Source organism: Anomaloglossus baeobatrachus, chromosome 5 (genome assembly GCF_048569485.1).
Source record: "Anomaloglossus baeobatrachus isolate aAnoBae1 chromosome 5, aAnoBae1.hap1, whole genome shotgun sequence".
NCBI classification, from domain to species: Eukaryota; Metazoa; Chordata; class Amphibia; order Anura; family Aromobatidae; genus Anomaloglossus; species Anomaloglossus baeobatrachus.
The window spans coordinates 147523948-147542888 of NC_134357.1; the positions used below are offsets into that span (position 1 = coordinate 147523948).

An 18941-nucleotide genomic window follows, 5' to 3' on the forward strand; every position below is an offset into this window, starting at 1 on the left:
TCGCCGGCCAGAGCAATGTCGCAGGGCAGATGAGTGCATGTGAAGCTGGCATAGTGATAATGTTCGCTACGCCAGCTATCACCATGATATCGCTGCTGCGACGGGGGCGGGGACTATCGCGCTCTGAATCGCAAGCATCGGCTTGCAATGTCGTAGTGTGCAAAGTAGAGTTGAGCGCAGTTCGCGGTTCGCGGTTCTCCAGTTCGCGGTTCGAGTGATTTTGGGGGCTGATCTAGATCGAACTAGAACTCGAGCTTTTTGCTAAAGTTCGATAGTTCTAGATACGTTCGAGAACGGTTCTAGCAGCAAAAAGCAGGGCTTTTTACAGCTACAGTGTGCAGGAGCCATCGCTGGCAGCCTGCCAGAAGCTGGTAACCAAGATAAACATCGGGTATCCAACCAAAGCGCTTTGGTTAGTAACCCGATGTTTATCCTAGTTACGTGCAGGAAGCCCACACTTCCCCGCTCAGCTCACTCCGCCCCCTCCTGCACGCGGCATGTACACACACACACACACTCACACACACACACACACTCTGCACACTGCACTCTGCACACATGGTCCCGCTCGGCTTACCTGCGGTGATGAAGTCCCGACCTCAGCGCTGTCACTGTCCTCCATGGCAGCCGCTTGTCACATCACCTTCTCTTGCTTTCGACCCAAGACTGACTAGCGGTGATGTCACGGGCCTCTCGCGATACTTGGCTGTGAAGATGGCGGTCATTGAACTCAGTGACAGGTGCTGTCAGTGTGCTGGAGATCAGCGCAGGTAATGTACCTCGCTCCTGACAGCAGCACTTGTCATGCCCTGCAGTAACCTGGGCTGACCCATTGATGTTAGCTCAGGTCACTGCATTGCTCTCCCAGCCAATGGGGAACATCCTGCTCTTCATTGACTGGGACAGTGTGGATCGTCATGGCAACCCCTTGGATTACACCAGACCTGGATTTGTTTTTCTTTCTAATAAATTGGTTAAAGAGGGAATGTTTTGGGGAGTGTTTTTTCAAATAAAAATGTGTTTGTCGTCTATTTTTTTTTATTACTGACTGGGTTGGTGACGCCTGACCTCACCAACCCCAGGGCTTGATGTCAGGTGACATTACACATCTGGTATTAACCCCATATTTTACCCCGTTTGCCACCGCACCAGGGCGCGTGATGAGCTGGGGCGAATGGATGCGCCACTTCTGGGGCGGCTGCGGCCTGCTATTTTTAGGCTGGGGAGAGTCCAATAACCATTGACCTCCCTAGTCTGAGAATATCAGACCCCAGCTGTCTGCTTTTCCTTGGCTGGTGATCCAATTTTGGGGGGACCCTTACGTGGTTTTTTTTTAAAATTATTTATTTAATTTAAAATAACAGCGTGGGGTGCCCTCAGTTTTGGATTACCAGCCAAGGTGAAGCTGCCAGCTGTGGTCTGCAGCCGTTTGCTTTACCCTAGCTGGCTACAAAACTTGGGGGAACCCTACTTCATTTTTTTTTTCATTTTTTTGGCTAAATACAAAGCTAAGCACCCCTTAGTGCCACATGAAAGGCACCAAAGGGTGCAAAATTACAAAATGCAGGAGAGTGGGACATTATGTGTCTTTCTGCCATTATAATGACAGAAAAGACTGATATGAAGTGCACAAGCACAAGAAAATCACCAGAGCGCTCTACGCTGTGAAAAGCAGTAGAAAATGGCACTGGAGTGAACATGTGACCGCCTCATGTAGGATGAAGCTATGGATCCTGGGTAAATTTATGCATTTACCCTCCTTCAGTTTTTTTGCAGTACACAAAAAAAACGGAAGGCACACGGATGACAAACAGATGACATATGGACCGTCTACGGAACGGAAACAGATGCCACACGGATGCACCCGTGAAAAAAAACGGACTGTTTTTTGCAGACCGCAAAAATGGATCGGTCGTGTTAATGTAGCCTTATTCTGATCTGCCATTTATAAACAGCAGGCAGAAATAAGTGAATAGCGCCCCCCAGCATCAGAAAATCTCCGAGGTTTCAGGGCTAGCTGAGACCCTGGAGATCATGATTCAGGACGGTTTTTCCAGTCCCCGCTCACGTGATCACAGGTATACACCGTACACCGATGATCACGTTACAGTAAATCACAGAGCCGGTAAAAAAATATTTATCTCCCATCTGGCATGAACAAACATGATAAATCTCCTCCCCGGTCCCCTCCGGTCCCCCGGTGTCACCAAAGTGCCCCCCCTGATGCCCTCCCAGAAATCCAAGATGGCCGCACGCACAGCAGCGCGCCGGCCGCATTCACCCTACTCCTCTGATTTCTTTCGCATGTGCCATGACACATGCGACAGAAAACTCCTCCCCAGGCCCTGCCAGGTCACCCCCTATAACCCCACCGGTGTTCCCCGGTGTCCCACGGTACCTGTGCAGCGTTGATCCCCCGCGGCCCTCTCCTTCACAATAGACGCTGCCGCATGCACAGAGCGGCTGTCAGCTCAGCTTCCTGTGTTCAGACACAGTGAGTGGTGGTTATGCATCTGTAAGCTAAATGGGCGGCACGGTGGCTCAGTGGTTAGCACTGCAGTCTTGCAGCGCTGAGGTCCTGGGTTCAATTCTCACCAAGGACACCATCTGCAAGGAGTTTGTATGTTCTCCCCGTGTTTGCGTGGGTTTCCTCCGGGTACTCCGGTTTCCTCCCACACTCCAAAGACATACAGCGCTATGGAATTAATAACGCTATACAAATGAATAAATTATTATTATTACTGCAATGCCCTGCTCATGAGGTAAGGAACATAATTGATCAGGAGAGCTATACTACATTTCCAAATGGAGGGATTTGCTTTTATAGTTGCCCTGCTGAATGACTACCAAACATGAGAGTCCGTTATACGCCACAAGAAAACACATCTAAATAGCGATCTCTGTTGTTAAGTATTCATTCAGCTGGATAACTGGACTTAAAGGGGTATTCCATCTCCAAGATCCTATCCCCAATATATAGTAGGTGGAATAGCAATAATATCAGCAAATACCAATATTTGGAAATGTAGAATAGTTCTCCTAATTAGGCATGCCCTTACCTCATGAGCAGGGCATTGCAGCTTTGGTAGCAACCATTATGACATGGACTCTGCTGCTGTGGACCCGGGGAGAGTGAGTGCAGATTCATTGCACCCACACTCCTCACATGAAGGGTCTGCACTCCTAGAAAATGGGGGATACGTTCCCTGAGTGTCTCCCCCCATATTCTAGATCGTCCAGAGTCGTCGTGGGATCCCTTTATTTTTTTTCTTACAATAAATTGGTGAAAGAGGGAATGTTTTGGGGACTGTTTTTTCAAATAAATATCTTTTGTCGATTTTTTTTGTTAGTACTGATAGTTTATGATGTTGGGTATCTAATAGACGCCATGACATCACAAACTGCTGGGCTTGATGTCAGGTGACCTTACAGCTAGCATCAACCCAATTTATTACCCCGTTTGCCACTGCACCAGGGCACGGGATGAGCTGGGGTGAAGCGCCAGGATTGGCGCATCTAGTGGATGCGCCACGTCTGGGGTGCCTGCGGCCTGCTATTTTTAGGCTGTGAAGGCCCAATAACTATGGACCTTCCCACCCTGAGAATACCAGACTACAGCTGTCCGCTTTACCTTGGCTGGTGATCCAATTTGGGGGGTACCCTACTTTTTTTGTGTTATTATTAATATTTATAAAATAATTATAAAAAAAGAGCCTGGGGGACCTCCACATTGGATCCCCAACCACGGCAAAGCTGCCAGCTGTGGATTTCAGGCTACAGCCGTCTGCTTTACACTAGCTGGCTATCAAAAATGGGGGGACCCAACGTCATTTTTTTTTTAACTAATTTTTAAATAGAAAAAATTAATGGGCTTCCCTGTATTTTGATTGCCAACCAAGGTAACGGCAGGCAGATGGGGGTGGCAACCCATAGCTGTCTGCTTTATCTGCGCTGAGAATCAAAAATACCGCGGAGCGCTACGTCATTTTTTTTAAATATTTATTTTTACAGCACTGTGATGTCCAGCAATCAAAATACAGGGAAGCCCATTTTTTTTTTAGTTATTTAAATAAATAATTAAAAAAAATATATATGGGCTCCCGCTGCATTTTTTGTATTGCTAGCTAAGGGTAATCCAAGCAACTACTGGCTGCTAACCCCCACTGCTTGGTGTTACCTTCACTGGCAATGGAAAATCCAGGGAAGCATTTTTTATTTTTTTTGCCAAAAAACTACAAAAAAAGGACGTGAGCTTTGCCATATTTTTGTATGCTAGCCAGGTATAGCAGCACAGGTTGGCCTGAGCTTTCTGGGCCCCACTGCTGCGAATTGCAGTCTGCAGCCACCTCAGAAAATGGCGCTTTCATAGAAGCGCCATCATCTGGCGCTGTATCCAACTCTTCCAACAGCCCTGTAGCCGGGTGGCTTGTTGGGTAATCATGAGTTAATACTGGCTTTGTTTTACTAGCTAGTATTAAGCCAGAGATTCTTAATGTCAGGCACGTTTGACCCAGCCATTAAGAATCTCCAATAAAGGGTTAAAAAAAAGACACCACACAGAGAAAAAATACTTTAATAGAAATAAATACACAGACACATTAGAGACTCCATCTTTATTATCCCCTGTCAGCCCTCCACGATCCATGGTCTTCTGTCTTTCTCGTTCAACAAATGCAGCTCTGCTCCATCACTGCTAAATGGGGGAAGACGCTGCTTCCCGTGCAGAAATCACTTTGTGAAGGGTGCACGGAAAGCAGCGTGCAGCCTTCACGGAGTGAGAGATCAGTGCTGCTGGCTGCTGGCGGTGACAGACGCGTTACCATAGCAACAGGGCTCCGATCATGTGATTCCCGGAGCCGCGGTTAGCGGTGACGTCACCGCTAACTGCGTTGCTATGGCAACGGTGATCTCCGTTAATGACCGGCTGTGTCAGCCGGTCCCTAACGGAACGGGGAGTCGACCGTGTGCTACAGCATGTTGCCGGTACACGGCGATACACAAATGTGCACCGTGTACCGGAGAGATGCACTCGCAGGTCCTATATGACGCGTCATAGTCATGTGACCAGTCTGTAGCCAATGAGATAATAGCCACATGACTGGTCACATGGCTATTTTGACGTCACGATAGGTCCTGCATCACTGCTGGCAGTGCCGGTCACCGGGAGGATTCAGCGATCATCGATGGAATAGCGGCAGGAGACAGAGTGCAGGAGGGATCGCGGGGACCGGTAAGTGTTATGGCAATGTTTATTAACTGTATGTGTACATTTATAATGCATTTTTATGTGTTTGTGATTGCCTCCCATTATAGCCTATTGGTTCGAGTTCGGTTCGTCGAACGTTCGACGAACCGAACTCGAACGGGAGCTCCGTTCGGCGAACCAACCTCGAGCCGAACCGCGACCGGTTCGCTCATCTCTAGTGCAAAGTGCCCCTTAGCCACACGGTTTGGATGGACAGGTGCCTGCTGCCATTCCTGAGCAAGCACTGATATTGAATTAATACATTAATACCATACCTGTATCTTCTTTAGGAGACAGGCCTGGCATTTTCTGGACTTTTTAAGGGACCCGGTAGCAATTAATATATTTATTTTTGTGATTACATTATTTTTTATGCCAAAAAATTACATTGTAATTTTTGAAATTCATCTGATTACTCTTCATAACAATCTTGGGGTAATGCAAATTGCCACTATAAAAACTAAAGCCCTTTGTAAAAACCAACATTTTTGTCAGTCTCAAAACTTTTAGCCAGGACTGTACAGGATGGTTAATGTTAAGGACTGCCCTGTGATGCAGTTTATACATATTGCACATTCTTTTAAATATCTGATAGATGCATGTCCCACATCTATTTTAAAGAATAGGGTCCCAGTGTGTTCTTGGGAATGGAGAGGCGTTTACGTACTGTATTTTTCGGACCATAAGACGCACTTTTTTTCCTCCAAATTATGGAGGAAAGTAGGGAGTGCATCTTACAGTCTAAGGCGGGCTTTGCACACTACGACATCGCAGGTGCGATGTCGGTGGGGTCAAATTGAAAGTGACGCACATCCGGCATCGCATGCGACATCGTAGTGTGTAAAGCTTAGATGATACGATTAATGAGCGCAAAATCGTCGTAATCGTATCATCGGTGCAGTGTCGGCGTAATCCATAATTACGCTGACGCGACGGTCTGATGTTGTTCCTCGCTCCTGCGGCAGCACACATCGCTGTGTGTGAAGTCGCAGGAGCGAGGAACATCTCCTACCGGCGTCACCGCGGCTTCCGTCGGATATGCGGAAGGAAGGAGGTGGGCGGGATGTTTACATCCTGCTCATCTCTGCCCCTCCGCCGCTATTGGCCGCCTGCCGTGTGACGTCATTATGATGCCGCACGACCCGCCCTCTTAGGAAGGAGGTGGGTCGCCGGCCAGAGCGACGGTCGCAGGGCAGGTGAGTGCATGTGAAGCTGGCGTAGCGATAATTTTCGCTACACCAGCTATCACACGATATCGTACCTGCGACGGGGGCGGGGACTATCGCGTGCGACATCGCAGCATCGGCTTGTGATGTCGCAACGTGCAAAGCTCGCCTTACTATATGATGTGGCACCTGGTGGTGGTGGAGGAATGAGCCTAAGGCTGCTCACCTGTTCGAGCTGTGCACCCGCGCACACACACACGAAAACGCACGCGCACACACACATACATGTGGAAGCACACACACAATCACACTACAGATCGCATCCACACACTCACTACATCCAGCAATATAGCTTGCTTCTCTGCGGCCTAAGGACCTGCGACGCTGTGCACTGTGTTGAGCTTGCAGGACCTGTCCTGCGTCACATGGCCGGAAGCACGTGGTATCGCTGGATGTGGTGAGTGTGCACGCGCGATTGTACCGGTATGTGCGATTTTGTTACTGTGTTCTGGTATGTGAGTGTGCGTTCTGATGTGTGAGTGCGTGTTCTGAAGTGTGAATGTGTGTTCTGATGTGTGAATGTGCGTTCTGATGTGTGACTGTTATCCCATCTGTGACTGTGCGTTTTGATGTGTGAGTGTGCGTTCTGATGTGTGAGTGGCAATTCTGATGTGTAGGTGTGTGTTGTGATGTGTGGGTGTGTGTTCTGATGTGTCTGTTCTGATGTGTGTGCTTTGATGTGTGAGTCGGCTAGACGTAGGGGAGGACAGGGTGCATCACAGAGATCACAGGGAGGAATGATGTGGAATCTGATTGCGTGTGTATATGTATGTGTATATGAGTGTGTGATCTGATGTATGAGTGTATGCTATCTGATGTGTGAGTGTGTGTTCTAATGTATATGTGTCGGCCAGACGTAGGGTAGGATAGTGTGCAGCACACCTCCATGGAGTGCACGCCAGAGATCACGGGGAGATCTGGGAGCCACACAGCCACCCGGGGCTGGTAAGTATGACGAAGAGGGGAGGGGGGTCTGCTTTTTGCTTCAAATTTTTTTCCTATTTTACACTTCTAAAACCTGGGTGTGTGTTATGGTCCGGTGCGTCTTATAGTCCGAAAAATACGGTAGGTTTAGGTGCTATTTTGTTTTTCACTATGTTGGTCAGAATACTTAGGACCAGCCCTGGTATTTATTAGCTATGAAATTAAAAATGATATAGCACATCTGCAAAATAGGTGAAAACAACAGATTTCATTTAGATGTTTGGAATTTAGAAAATAGCTTCTCTGACTTCTACCCCACTAAACAATATACAAAAGAAGACAGCTAAGGTGGATTCTGTTAAAATTATGAAAGACAAGTGTAAAAATTAAAAAGCAACAGTATATTGTGTCTTCAAATACCGGTGTCCTCTAATGTGTGCAATTTAAGATAAACATTGTATAACAATAACGATCCTAAGTCACAGTTGACCTTATGACTAGCAAGGAAAAATGAATATCAACTTACTGTAGCAATGCCAATTTTTTGATTGGGTCCCACACCTCCATCAACCGCTCGAATAATTAAGATGTATTCTGACTTAGTTTCCCGATCCAGTAGAGTTGTTGTAGTGATTTCTCCTGTAAGCAAAGATATAAATTAAAAATCAATATTAAATTGACCAGAAAATGGGCTTAGCAATGCATTATTCACAGTCTTTTCCTTTCAGCTATGTCAAATCCAAGTGAAAGACAATTTCAAAAGTTAATAAAATATATATTTCATTTTTTTTTACTTCAGTCTAAAATATGGCAAAATGACCTAACATGCATATGGCTACAAAATAAAACTATACAATAATTAATTAAATAAATACTAAATAAAAAAAGAGAAATAATTAGTTAATTGCTAACAGCTATCAATAGAATAGAAAAGAATAAATTTAAAAACAACTTAATAACATTAAAAATAACTTTTCTAAAGTAGATTAATAATTTTAATAAAAATGATCATATTGAAAAAGAAAAAAAAGTATTAAGAAGACAGAAGTGCCATATTTTAGTTTTTAAAGCTCAGTTGCCTGATTAAAATATTCTTATTTTATTGGGGCTGAGATTATAGCTGTATAGGAAAGGTTACATTGCCAAAATGTGAATATACTTCAGAAATATAAATATCTATAGGTTTCTACTGGGCAGACCTACTGTATGTCCAAATAGTTTATTTTTCATATACATTTGGCAATTTTAAATGATTAATATTATGGGGACAAAAAACTTTAATTGTCCAGTTTTTAGATATTTTTCCCCATTAGGTCAGTTTTTGAAATTAAAAATTTGTTTACTTTTATTCGCAAATGTTCACTAGTTTTTGATGTACAGTATATTTTAAATTTCTCTATTTCTCTCTTTATATGTTATCTTTCTGTGTATATACTATTTATTTTTCTTGTACGAAAGAAAGATTGTAAATTATTAGTTTTGAACCTTCCTAGCTTTGTTTTTTTCTTTTTTTTTCTTAACAGTCTTTATGATGCACTGCCAAAGTTTCTTCATTGATAGACAGAATCAATAGAGATATAAAAATTGGAGCATTTCAGTGATAAGAAACTATGGCAGTCTAAGTACTATATGGTCTATTGTAATTTACAATCACATTTTATTTCAGCTAGATTTTTCACAGGGAAGGAAGATTTGTTTTTTTAGAGAACAGAAGACAGATAAAAATCAGAGCAACAATAAGTATCCATTGCTCATATTCTGTTATATGCTATTTCAAGACAGACTTTATTAAGTATATCGAAAGTTACTGGATAAAAGATTGGTGTCATATCAGTAGAAAATTAAAAACATGGGTGCATCATATGAAGTATTTAAAATAAATATATTCCTCCACCAACGTTCTATAGGATTTCATCTGCTACATCTTTTGTCCTTGTAGAGGACACCAACATATCTCCAGGTATGTCACTGGTCTGCTCTCTTTAATCTTCGTAATTTTCCTTCCATCAACACTCTCCAGAATTTCCTTTTTTACAGCACTCTCGCAGATTTTTCTCCTGTAATGCTCTCCAGGATTTCATCTACTACAGCGCTCTCTAGGATTTCCTTTCCTATTGTGCTCTCCAAGGTTTCATCTCCAACAGCGCTCTTGCCAGACAGATCATCAGCTTTATACTCAGAAACCATAAAGGACACAGACACTACTTTCTCTGTTAGCTACTTTTCAATGATTCCATTCTGCTGACTTCCATCATCCCAATGCATCTCCTCCAGTTCTATTTTCTCTTGCAGTACCTTGTTGTCTGCCTCTAAACCAGCAGTTGTGACTGGCAACGTGGCTTTATCCTCTTTCCTTACCCACTCAGAGTCTTGAAGAGGATCCGCATTTTGAATGGAAGCACACTCCGCATTTTGAATGGAAGCACACAACACTGTCTTCCTTAAACATATTTTCAGAGGGTGCAGCTTGTTCTGCCTCTCTGTGCCCGTTGCGTCTCAGGTGATGGGAGGAGGACTTACCCTCTTTGATTGGTTTTTCTTTACTTCACTCTTTTTTCACTTTATTAGAATCTCAGTTTACATTGGAGTCATGGTAACTCTCCCTAGTATCCTGGAACAACAAGTCACTTAACCAGGTGTTGTCCCCCTTTTCTAGACCTACCCCATTTTCAACGGTCATAGAATTGTTTACCTTTTCTTCAGTCCTATCCAGTGCTTATCCTATCCTATCCTAACTGCTGTATGATACATAATGAAATTAAAAATACAAATATGAATAAGCATAACTGCTCTATGATACATAAAGAAATGAAAAATACAATTAGCCATATGAAAAATTGAAAATGTGACATTGCATGACTGCTTAGGATTAATAATCCTTAGCAGTCATGCAATGTCACATTTTCAATTTTTTCATTTTTTTTATGTATCATAGAGCAGCATATATACATTTTTTATTTTTCAGTTATGCTTATTCATATTTCTCTGAAAGTGCAGCTTTCACTTTATATAAATTGTGTATCTTTTAGCTAGCACCCTGGTAACATTTTCAATGGTGTTCCAGCAGTCATTTTGATTTTTATGCAATTTTTTTCTGTCTGGGAACCCAGTCCCGCCCTTTAGCCATGTTTATTCAATTTACTATATAGCCAGGTCCCTTGCTTCCCATACACAAGCAGGTTTTAACCGCATATAGCGGTAACATTTGGTTAGGAACTCCATAAATAAGAGATTACCATGAAGTGGTTATGGGGCAGTAATGAATTGATCAATACATTAGCTAAATATCTCTTTTTTTCAAATAATCCTCTACAGTCATCCAATGTCACATTTTCAATTTTTCCAATTTTTCATATGGCTAATTGTATTTTTCATTTCGTTATGTATCATAGAGCAGTTATGCTTATTCATATTTCTTTGAATTTGGTGTGCAGCTGTCACGTTATATAAATTGTGTATTTTTTTAGCTAGCACCCTGTTCCCATTTGTCTTTTTTGATTGTAAGGTATATGAGGGAGCTGAGAAAGACATCTGTGAGATGAAGGAACATTTCCCCAAAAGCGATCTCATTTGTATGGCCATTTTTCTTAAGAATAGGACATAACTACCTTGGAAAAGCCCCTCTAAGTATAAGCTATCCCTGAATTTTTTTAATGTAGATAATAGCATGTATCCAATACCAAAAAAATAGTTCATATTTTACCAGTTGGTACGGTAGGGTAAGTAGATTTCAAAATCTCTGCAATAATTGGGAACTGCAGAGGGTAGCCACACATGAAATAGGCCCATTGAATGTGGCTTATCATATGTGGATTCATGGCCGTTAAACCTTGAAATCCAAGTATGAAACTCAGGACAACTTCAGAATTCTGTTGCAAATTCTTATTTGATTTGATGTAAAAACACTCCATGTGGATGTACCCTTTGAAGTGAAATAGCGAATTTAATTATGCTGAGTGATTGTGGATCTGGGTATTTTTTTTTTTAAATTACTTCAATTAAAACTATTCCTGAGCAGTGAGGGTTTGACTAATTTTCAACTCCCACGAAAAGTACTTATGTCTTTACAAGGCATCAGCTGGACACGTCTGAGCATAGTGAACTCTCTGTAGCTTTCCATTATAGCTTCTCAAGCAGCTGAAAGGACTTAAACAAGTGTAAAGACTGCAGAATCAGCTGGTGCCTATTCTAAAAGTTAAAATTACTGCCAACAATATTTTTCAGCTCAAAGACTGATTTTAACAATAACTTTCATCATTAACAAGCCATTAATCCACAATCTAGATAGCCTTAAAGGGAGATTTTCAGATTTCCTAATTAAAGCCATGTCAAATGCATTACAGATTACATGACTGAACAAAAGTTACAAAACCGTCTAGGGAAGAGTGTCATTAACATTTCTTCTGCTAAAATCCCTAAACTGGTAATATGCCCAGCAAATACAAGCTAGAATGGAAGTTGCTTCCTCCAATAAAGCTGTAGAAGCTGGTCATACAAAGTACAGAATAAACATTTCTTGTATCCCATATTTTTCAAAAATTCTACAATAGTAAATATAGTTAAAATGTTTTAACTTTCAAAACAATAAAATACGCTATGGGCCCAATTCACTATGGCCTTTTTTTCTTGTTTTTAGGTTTTGAAACTAGGGATGTTCGAATATCTCAAATATTCGGCTTTGCGAATATCCGACGAATGGGTCACCGTTATGCGAATATTCGACGCGCAAAGTAAGTCTATGGGAAGCCCAAATAGTTCCGAATAATTTTTATTCGGGTTTCCCATAGACTTACATTGTGCATCGAATATTCACAAACAGTCAAATAGCGGCGACCTATTTGGCAAATATTCGCGAAGCCGAATATTTAAGGTATTCGATCATCCCTATTTGTAACCTGATTTGGATTTGCATGGAATTTTTCTTTTCATATGCATATTCTTGCATTATTTTAGAAGAACATTTTTTTTGCTTTCAAAAGTGCAAAAAATCAAAAGGGAAAAATAAAGAGCATTTTTATTTTTGCACGAAACTAATAAACCACTTGTAACATTTTAAAAAAGTTGGTATAAAAAAGTCAACAAAAACCACAAGCCTAAAAAACAATAAAACACTCAAAACTAAAAGTTAAATGAGATGGGTCCAATGTTCAAGAATGCATCACCTGATCTGGCATTGATTCGAAACTGAGGTGAACCATCCAATGAGTATATGATAGACTCTTGCCCAAATTCTCTAGATCGATCCAAATCTGTAGCGTTCAAAAATAACACAGTAGCACCTAAGGAACATTAGCAGAAATGAAAAAGAATTATTGAATCTTCTAAATATATTATAACAAATTAGAAGATTCAAGGCTGATTTCATATTTTACCTGCCATAATGTTTTCCATTACTGTTATGACATAAGATGACTGACTAAAAGTGGGAGGGTTGTCATTTTCATCCTGGAAAAGAGAGAACAAATTCTTAATAATTTAGCTTAGGTAATACTTATTTAGAGATGTGTAGGTAACAAGTCATCACATTCTTCATTACCCTGTTACAGAAATGCACTGCTATTTGATTGGCAGGAGCTGCCGAATAGCTAATATGTTGGTCAAGTTTTGCTATCTATTCCCACCCCTGTCTGTTGACTGGCCTTTGTAGATGTTAGACTGTACGGGCAACTTCCAGGTATGATTTATTTCTGTCACATGATAGCGGTGTGTTCGAAATGCAACCCATACAGTCTAGCATCTACCAAGTCCAGCAAGGCAGACAAGGGTGGGAATAGATAGCAAAACCCAACCCACATATTAGCTATTATGCTGTATTGTAGTGTAAAAACAAATAAATAAATAATTTTAAAAAATGGCATGGGCTCCCACCGTATTTGTGATAACCAGCACAGGTAAAGCAGACAACTATGGATTGTAAGCCTCAGCAATCTGCTTTACCTTGGCTGGTTATCACAAATAGAGAGGATCCCAAGCTGTTTCTCTTTTATAACCAGTCAAGGTAAAGCAGACCACTGGGAGTTGGCATTATCAAGGTGGGAAAAGCCATGGTTATTGTCCCGTCCCAGCCTAAAAATACCAGCCCACAGCTACCCCAGAATTGGCACATCATATTAGATGCCCCATTTTTGGTGCTTTTCTGGGCTCATCCTGATTTCCCTTGTGCGGTACAATCTGGGGTACTATTTGGGGTTGATGATACCTTGATTTGTCAAAAATCAAGGCTGCCATCAAGCCATCGGTTAGCAAAGGGAAGCATCTATGAGACACCCCATTTCTAACCCTGTTAGTAAAAAAAAAAATACACACACAGAAAATTCCTTTATTTGAAATAAAAGCACAGACACACTCTTTAACCCTTTTATTAATGCTCAAAACACCCCTGCAGGTCTGCTGTAATCCACAATGATATCCCACGACGACCCTTGGCTCTGCTATATCCAGAGGCTGCAGTGACAGAAAACATGACTGCTCACTGCAGCCTGCAAGACACACTGAGGGAAGTGGGGAAGCTCCCAGCTGTGAGAAGTGGTGATGTCAGTCAGGTCACCAAAGTTCACAGACATCAGATCAACTCGCTGCCGAATTGCCAGACTGTAAGATTGCATGACACAGCGGCAGTGACATTCAGAAAATCCAGCAACGAGTTTAGCTGAGGTGACGTGCAATGTCTTGTGGATTACGTTGGACCTATGGAGGTGTTTTGGGGATAAATAAAGAGGTAAAAAAGGGTGTCTGTGTTTTTTATTCCAAATAAAGGATTTTTCTGTGTATGAGTATTTCCTTTGACTTACAGGGTTAGTAATGGGGGTATCTCATAGGCACCTCCCTATTACTAAACTTGGGCTTAATGGCAGCTGTAATTTTTAACAAATCACAGCTATCATCAACCCCATACTGTATATTACCCCAATTGCCACCACACCAGAACAATTGGGATTAGCCAAGTTATGCATTATAATTAGCGCATCTAAGGGATTTTGGGGTGGCTGCGGGCTGCTATTTTTAGGCTAGGACAGGCCGATAACAATGGCCCTTCCCACCCTGATAATACCATCTTTTAGCTGTAAGCTTTACCTTGGCTTGTTAGAAAAAATAGGGGGGACCCAATACCATTTTTTAAAATCCCCTCTATTTTGGATAACCAGCCATGGTAAAGCTGATAGCTAGGGGTTGCAGCCCATAGCTGTCTGTTTTACCTGCCTGGTTATCAAAGAGTGGGCCAGTCACGTTTTTCACTGACATGTTAAAGGTGCGTATGTCCCTCCATGTGCTGTGATTTTGGCACATGCGTGGAACTTTATACTCACCTGTCCCTGGCGCTGCTGTCCATGGTGCTGATATCTCTTGTGCTGCTGTCTCCGGCCCACTGCTGTTACTTCCGGGTAGCAATTCAGTGAATATTCATGAGCATAATTAGCTGGCCTTGAAGCAGGAGACAGCAATGCCGAAAACAGCAGAACTGAAGACATGTGAATATAGAAATTAATTTTATTTCACAGGTATGTGTTTTCTCTGGTACGTGTCACATGGATCACAATATAGTGTAGTCCATGTGACATCAGTGGTGTAAGAAAAAAATGGATTTGTCTCCGTATGGAACAAATGGACAAGCATGTGTTCCGCACGGACGCACAGTCCCTGAGAAATCCCTGATTTGTGAGCAGAACCATTGATTTTAATGGGTCTGCGTATGTCAGTGATTCTGGTATGTATAAAAATGGCGACATACGTACCAAAATCACTGATGTGTGAAAGAGGCCTAAGGGTGTAATGAGCATCTTGAACCTACAAGTGCTTCCCAAAATTTTATAACATTGAGACATGAAAATGAAAAACTACATTTTTTCCACTAAAATATTTTGCCTTAAGTTTTTCATTTTCATAACAGGTAAGAGGAGAAAATATACAATTTGTTGTGCACTTTGTGATAAGGATGACGATACGACATACGTAGTCGGAAACTACTATTTTAAATCAGAAGGTAAAAAACACTATTTGACTTTTGGAGCGCAATTTAGGCTGGAATAGATTGCAGGCGCATTTGCTGAGACCCTAAAGTCCCACAACAGTGGAAACTCCTACAAGTGACCATATTTTGGAAACTACTGCACTCGAGGAACTCATTTTCAGCTTTCGTGAGCATCTTGAACTCATAGGTGCTTTATAAAATTCATAGAATTTTATATCATTGGACTATGAAAATGAAAAACTAGTTTTTTTACACTAAAATATTGCTTTTTCCATAAATTTTAGTGAGGAGTAACAAAAAAGCAAACCCTAAAATTTGTCACTCAGATTCTTCTAAATGTGGCAATTCCTTAGAAACTACTCTTTGCGCACACAAAAGAACTTGGAAAATAAGGACCTGTATTTTCCTTTTGGAGCTCATTTTTGTTTGGAACAGCAGAACTCTCCTCCACCTCCAGGTGATAACATAATGGAAACTAAATACTGAAATTAATTGATCTAGTGTATAGAGTATTTTTTTTTTAAATTCTTTATTTATACAACAGACCCTTACAAGCCATAAAGCAGTCAGTTGAAAAATGAACAACAACATTTGAGGAGAGTTTGGTAGTATACATTTCAGTACAAAATCATTAGCATCTGAGTAAACCCCACAAATCGTCAAACGGGTCCATTAATTTTCAAATTTTTAACAGGAACAGAGGAGAAAAGTATCGTAAAGAAAGGCAAAAGAGCCTAAAGATTACTCAAAAACCTCTCAGCAGGGGAGGGTTCGCACAAATTGGGAAGAAGGGGATGTAGGAGAAGGATGGAAGGGGGAAAGGACATGGCAGAGCAGGGGAGAGATGGGGAAGAGGAAGGGAAAGGAAAGAAGAAAGAAGAAGAGAAAAAAAAAAGGGAAGGGGGGGGGAGTTCACCAGAGGGGAAAGGCCAACGACAAAGGAGTGTTCGCGCCCCCTACGCATCGCGTAGCAGGAGGTCATATTCATTAGAAAACTTAAATTCCAACCAGGGAAGCCAGGTCCCGCAGAAGCGCTCGTACCGGTCATGTATAGAGTATTTTAATCCACAAGTGATTCATTTTTTTGGTTTCACATGCCAATATTAGAAAATTCCGCTTTGTCCGCTAAAATGTTGCTTTTGCAACAAATGTTTGTTTTTGACAAGAATCAAAGAGTGAATATGGACCCCATAATTTGTAACATAAATTCTTTGGAGTACATCAATAACCCATATGGGGTTAGAGACTACTGTTCTGGCAAACTGCAACACTCAGAATGGAAGGAGTGCCATTTTTAGGTACAGATCTTTCCTATTGTTAAAGGTGACCCCATAGTGAGCATATAGACACAGGGGCTTCAAATAATTGTATACCATTGGGCCAGAAAGATTAAAAAAAACCCTTATTTTCTTGAATTAATATGTTGTGTTAGTGCCATAGGTTTCAATTTCACAAAGGAAAATAAGGTGAAAGTAGGTGAAAAAACTTCATGTGTGGGGAGCATTGTACGACTTTGCGGATTTTATATCCCTCTGGAGATTCATCTACATTCCCTGACAAGTACTGTCACTTATTCATGTTATGTAAATAAAAGCTTATAACCTGACTTTAAATTCATCCATTGGTTTTATAAATTACTCTTTTGAAAGCTGAAACCCTCCCAAATTTGGTTTAGGTTATGAAAATAAAGTTGCTGCAAAGCTAAAATATTGATCATTTAATGAACACAGAAAGTCAGATTTTTGCAAGACAAACATTTTGTCGCCCACAGAAAGTAATGTGAAATTTAAACAAATAACTTCTAATACAAAGATACAGTATGTTGAATAACATTGGTGAATGAAGTTGTGGTGCTATTAGAGCCATATTCAATATTTTGTGTGACTTCCATGAACTTGAAGGATCATCCATGCAGTTCAAAAATGATTCATACAATTTATTGATGAAGTCATCAGGAATAGCAAAGAATGCAGTCTTACATGCCTCCCAGAGTTAATCTAGATTCTTTGGTTTTGTCTTCCAAGCTTCCTCTTTCATCCTAACCAAACATGCTCAATGAAGTTCATGTCTGGTGACTGGGCTGGCCAGTCCTTAAGCATCTTGATCTTCTTTGCTAGGAGGAATTTTGTTGTAGAGATGGATGTATGAGATGGAGCACCATCCTGCTGCAGAATTTGACCCCTTTTATGATTGGGAATGTAAGAGGTAGCAAATACTTCTTGATATTTTAGGCTATTGATATTGCCTTCCACCTTGCAAATTTTTCGCCCCCCATACTGAATGTAACCCCAGACCATGATCTTTCCACCACCAAACTTAACTGTTTTCTGGGCGTATTTTGGATCCATACGGCTCCAGTAGGTCTCCTGCAGTATTTGTGGCTGCTGTGGTGTTATTCAACTCAAGATTCATCAGAGAAATCCACCTTCTGACACTTTTCTAGCGTCCATCTGTTTAGCAGGCTGTGGGACTTGGCAAATGCCACACGGTTTTTTAATTGCCTTTTGTTTAGTGCTGGCTTCTGGGCACTGATTCGACCATGGAGGCTATTTCGAGACAAAATCCTACAAACTGTTCTAGTTGACACAGTGACTTAAGGTGACCAGGCCTTTTGGAGCTCTGCTGCAGTGGAAGAGGGGCTGGCTTTGGATTTTCTAACCAACAAACGTTTCTCCTGAGTAGTTGTCTTGCGGGGTCTGCCGGATTTGGGCTTGTCAAAAACAACTCCAGTCTCTTCAAATCTTTTTTTAATTCTTTGTACCTGACGCTGAGACACATTAAAGGTGCCAGCCACCTCTGCAGTGGATCTGGTCTTCAGCCTCTTGATCATCAAGGCTTTGGTCGCAGGGTGGATTTTTGGCATGTTGTCAGAGGTCAAGTTGCAGTTTAAGTGAAGGTCTAGGGTGCTGGGTTTCTTTTTATACACACCCACTAATTAAGTGATCAGTTAGTGAGCACAGGTGAGGATGTAAACTAGGATTGGGTGCATTATATGACAAGGTGACAAAACTTTTGTCTTGCCAAAATCTGACCTTTCTGTGTTTATTAAATGACCAATATTTCAACTTTGCAGCAACATTTTTTTCTAACTTAAACCAAATTGGGGAGGGTTTCAGCTTTCAAAAGAGTAATTTATAAAAACCAATGGATGAATTTAAACTTAGGCTATAAGCTTTTATTTACATAACATGGATAATCGACAGAACTTCTGTCAGGGAGTGTATGGGTGCAGTGACTATTTTGATCTCAAAGTTATTTTCCAGATATAACGACACAGCTGATATTGCAGAGTGAAAATCTGTGCCCAATCATTGTGCCCAACGTTTGCTTCTGAGGACACCTATGCTGTAAAATGTTAAGAAGGCTCTCCTCACCACAGTATTGCCATACATGTGGATATTAACTATAGTATAGGCACACGGTGGGGTTCAGCAGAGATTTAGTTTTAGGAGTGTAAATTTCACAGTATTTTTGCTGTTTCGAGGGAGCATTGTCGCTTTTCCAGAGCCTTTGTACAGCCAGTAACATAGAAAACCCCATATTTCAGTTGACAAATGACGAACCTGAGTGATGACTT

At 41.5% G+C, this 18941-nt stretch overlaps 1 protein-coding gene across 3 annotated transcripts in view; it reads right to left on the reverse strand.

Annotated features, from left to right (window-relative positions):
- Positions 1–18941, reverse strand: part of CDH23 (cadherin related 23) — a 1872161-nt gene that overhangs the window by 655077 nt on the left and 1198143 nt on the right. For all 3 annotated transcript variants that reach the window (XM_075348968.1, XM_075348971.1, XM_075348969.1), the window contains exons 18-20: positions 12768–12840; positions 12558–12674; positions 7922–8034 (exon numbers count right to left, since the gene is read on the reverse strand). In XM_075348968.1, coding sequence (XP_075205083.1) covers positions 7922–8034; positions 12558–12674; positions 12768–12840 — 303 coding nt within the window. The remainder of the gene's footprint in view (positions 1–7921; positions 8035–12557; positions 12675–12767; positions 12841–18941) is intronic.